This window comes from Lucilia sericata, unplaced genomic scaffold (genome assembly GCF_015586225.1).
Source record: "Lucilia sericata isolate MDLA Ls3-8-SP2 unplaced genomic scaffold, ASM1558622v1 Contig003897F_arrow, whole genome shotgun sequence".
NCBI classification, from domain to species: Eukaryota; Metazoa; Arthropoda; class Insecta; order Diptera; family Calliphoridae; genus Lucilia; species Lucilia sericata.
The window spans coordinates 7501-10981 of NW_023997070.1; the positions used below are offsets into that span (position 1 = coordinate 7501).

Below are 3481 nucleotides of genomic sequence, written 5' to 3' on the forward strand. Positions count from 1 at the left end.
ATATTTATTTTGGAAAATTTTTTAAATAATTGCAAAAAATTGATAAAGCAAATAAACAAAATCAAGTAAACAAATTAAAATTCAAAACAACAATCAAATTGAAATCGCCTCCAACGACACCCATAAAAGCTTTTAACATAAACAACTTTAGAAATAATGATGTCATACGAATTTTTTGGCATTGAACACCGTCGTTTTAATAGATCAAATAGACAAAATAAATATTTTGGGCGTTATTAATAAACTCATCTATTTAGAACTTAACAAAACTTAGTAATTTACATACTTTAATAATTCAATAAAAGCTAGTTATTAAGTAAAAGCTTCTTGATTTTGAGACTAGAAATTCCAGACATAAGCCATAGTTGTGGAAAAGTTTTATTTAAGATTTTTGCATATTCACCTTTATTATTAACTAATTTTAGAGAAGCTTTTTAATAATTATATACTTTTATTTAATTCTTTCCAGACAAAGCTGGCATTATTGTTTCACGTGACTGTCACTTCCAGGTGGTAGGTTCAAAATCGGATGTCTGCACTGTTTCTCACAGCCGTGAAGTCGAGAAATGTCATATTTGTAGTGGTGATTTGTGTAATGCCTCCTCGGCTGGCCGTTTTATGGCCATCGGTTTGGCCGCCATTTTAGCTTTAGTTTCTATGCATTATGTTTTTTAATTTAAGTTATTGTTAAATTGAAATTACAAGATTTTTGTTTTAAAATGTTAAATATTGTGGTTTTGTAAATATTTGTTTCAAGGAAAAATAATAAATAACAAAAATCAACAAAATTTTAAAAAAATTTAAGATTTTTTCATTGGATTGTTTTAATACTAGATGAAAAGTTGAAAGTTTGAACTGTTATTCTAATCTGAACATTAGTTCATTTCTAAACTTTAAGCAACTGAAGATTTCCTAAAGAAAACTTTAATCAATTGAAGATTTTTCTAAACTTTAGTACATTAAAGATATTCTAAAGAGAATCTTTAGTCATGTAAAGATTTTCTAAGGACAACTTTAGTCAACTGTAGATTTTCTCAAGAATACTGAAGAATATAACTTTAGTCTAGTGAAGATAGGTAGTCAGTTGAAAAAACTTTAATAGACTAAAAATGTTTTGAAGAAATCTTTTAGTCGATTATAGAAAACATTTAAAATTTAAACTCCTACAATAATCTTTAAAATAAATACAAAACACTTAAAAGTTTTCTTAAAAAGTTTATAAATTTATTTGGTTTACATAAAAAAGTATGTAAGTTTTTACAATAAAAATCATTTAAAAATAAACATACATAATTTATTACTGAGACAGTTGTAATCTCGAGATTCGATAAATTATAAAAAATATATATATAGTCGATGCATATAGAAAAAGAATACTTGTTAAAATTTTTTATATATAAATATGGAATGTTACTAACAGAATAATGGACGGCATAAAATTTAAGTTTGTAATGTTAGTTAACATTGAACAAAATGTTATACTTAATTTATATTCGAAAAAAGGCACTAAATTATTTTCTATTTGTAATAAAAGTAAAAAAGAATTTCTACCTAGAAAATCCCTTTTTTTTACATTGTACTTGCTGCTTATTGTCTTAAAAACCAAGCCACCGCAGTAACTATCAGAGTAGTAAAACCAATGGCTAATTGATTGCCTGTTAGTAGACCAGCACTGTTGCAACCATCTTTACTATTGCAAGTACAATATTCCATGAAAATGTTGTAACTACCAGTGCGCATCAAACAGAAACGTTCATCACCTTCAATGCCGGGTTCACCCATGTAAGCACAGCTGCGGAAATAACGCCACTCGCCATGAGCCTTTTGCCGTATTTTGCGACACATGGTTGGTCTTACACCAGGCAAATGTTCCAATTCAGGTTCTAGACTGCAATCGGTAATGACTAAAGTACTATTGTCGAAGGGATCACCACATTTGGGATCGTTATCGGAACGGCAATCCCAGCATTTAATACACCAGGCTACAATAACAAATTTTAATTCGATATAAACAAACATTAGTTACATTTCTACAATTGTTCAAAAAAAAATGCTGCTGGTTGTACACACCTGTTTGTGCCAAACACAAAGTTATAATTACACTTAGAATAACACTTTCCACAGTTTTCATTTTTCTTGGTATTTTGTTTTATCAAACGCGTTAATTTTTATTAGGGAAAATTAAATAAATTTGAAATAAAATAATTAAAATCAAAATTAAAGCGAAGAATTAATAAATAAAGCGAACGACCCGCCCTAAAAAATAATGTTGATTTGTGATGTTTGTTGTTTTTGTGTTTCTTTCTCTTTTGTGTGCATCACGTCAAGTGTCAAACATTAAACGGTATTATCTACCCGAATGGCGTTTTTACACCGTTTTTGTTAGAGAAAGAGTTGCCAGTGTATTTGAAATCGTAACTTATTTATTTATTCAGAGTTTCAGAACCCTTTTATAATTACAATTTAAAATGTTTCATTATTTTCAAAAATATTCACAAATTAAGAGTATTTATACCCTACACTACTATAGTAGGAAGGGTATTATGCATTTGCGCACTAAAATATTAGTACTATAACCACCTTAACTCAGAATTACTTTCCATGTTGATTTAACGATATCTGTCCGACCGTCCGTGTGTCTATGTAAACGTTGTTATCAAAGTACAGGTCGCAATTTTTAAGATAATTTGATGAAATTTATCATATACGTTTTTTTGGCCCAAGGACGAAGCCTATTGAAAATGGTTAAATCTGTCTATTGTTACACCTAGTTCCCATATAACTGTACCCCCCGAAAATGGCTTTTGAACTCATAATTATGTAAAATATATTTGTACCTCGATAAAAGATGTCACAACAAAGTTTTATACAAACCTCATCTGACTCTAGTCACCTTACATAGACCCCTTCAGAATTCACTTATAAACAATAATATTGCGATGATATTCTGAACAAATAAATATTATATAAATATAATTCTATCTGACAAATTTTATCGGGATCGGTCCATATTTGCTCCTATCCTCCTTCAGAAAATTAGTTTTCCGTCAATAAATTTTGCCTTAATAAATCGGAACCAAGTAATATTCAAGATAAATGATTTATTATGAAAAAATTACATTTAATATTCAAATTTGTTAGGCCACGGCCCGACTATACTTTAAGAATTAAATAAAGGTTGAACCAACCAAAATCGAATAATTTTTAATCGTTTATATTTCCAAAACTAATTGACCAAATAAAAAAATTTTGGATTTGAATAGCCCATAGTCTCCTAATTTTACTCCAATAAACAGATTTTTGATATTTCATGATAGATTATAGCTTTTACTTAGAATAGACATATGCACAAAAATAAGAAATTTGTAAACAATTTTCTAAAAAAGAAAGATATTTATCAAATTTTTTTTCTAAAGATATTTTTTTATCAAACATTTTCTATAAAATAGAAAATTTATAAGAAATTTTCAATAAAAAGGAA

General features: G+C 28.0%; 2 protein-coding genes across 2 annotated transcripts in view; one reads left to right on the forward strand and one right to left on the reverse strand.

The window, feature by feature from the left end:
• LOC119615026 overlaps positions 1 to 792 on the forward strand; it is a 3767-nt gene extending 2975 nt beyond the window's left edge. Inside the window, exon 3 of the mRNA XM_037971107.1 lies at positions 470 to 792. Within this exon, the coding sequence (XP_037827035.1) occupies positions 470 to 675 (206 nt within the window). The 3' untranslated portion in view covers positions 676 to 792. The remainder of the gene's footprint in view (positions 1 to 469) is intronic.
• Positions 793 to 1223: 431 nt separating this feature from the next.
• On the reverse strand, positions 1224 to 2324 carry LOC119615025. The gene is made up of 2 exons (XM_037971106.1): positions 2071 to 2324; positions 1224 to 1982 (listed from the first exon to the last, which is right to left on the reverse strand). The coding sequence occupies exons 1-2, from the start codon at positions 2129 to 2131 to the stop codon at positions 1588 to 1590; spliced, it is 456 nt and encodes a 151-aa protein (XP_037827034.1). The 5' UTR covers positions 2132 to 2324; the 3' UTR covers positions 1224 to 1587.
• Positions 2325 to 3481: the final 1157 nt, after the last annotated feature.

What these genes read in the sequence shown, in the direction of transcription:
- LOC119615025 (XM_037971106.1), bottom strand. Translation starts at nt 2,131, where the DNA reads ATGAAAACTGTGGAAAGTGTTATTCTAAGTGTAATTATAACTTTGTGT. An exon ending in TTTGTGTTTGGCACAAACAG is followed by an intron (nt 1,983 to 2,070) that starts GTGTGTACAACC and finishes TTGTTATTGTAG; the next exon opens with CCTGGTGTATTAAATGCTGG.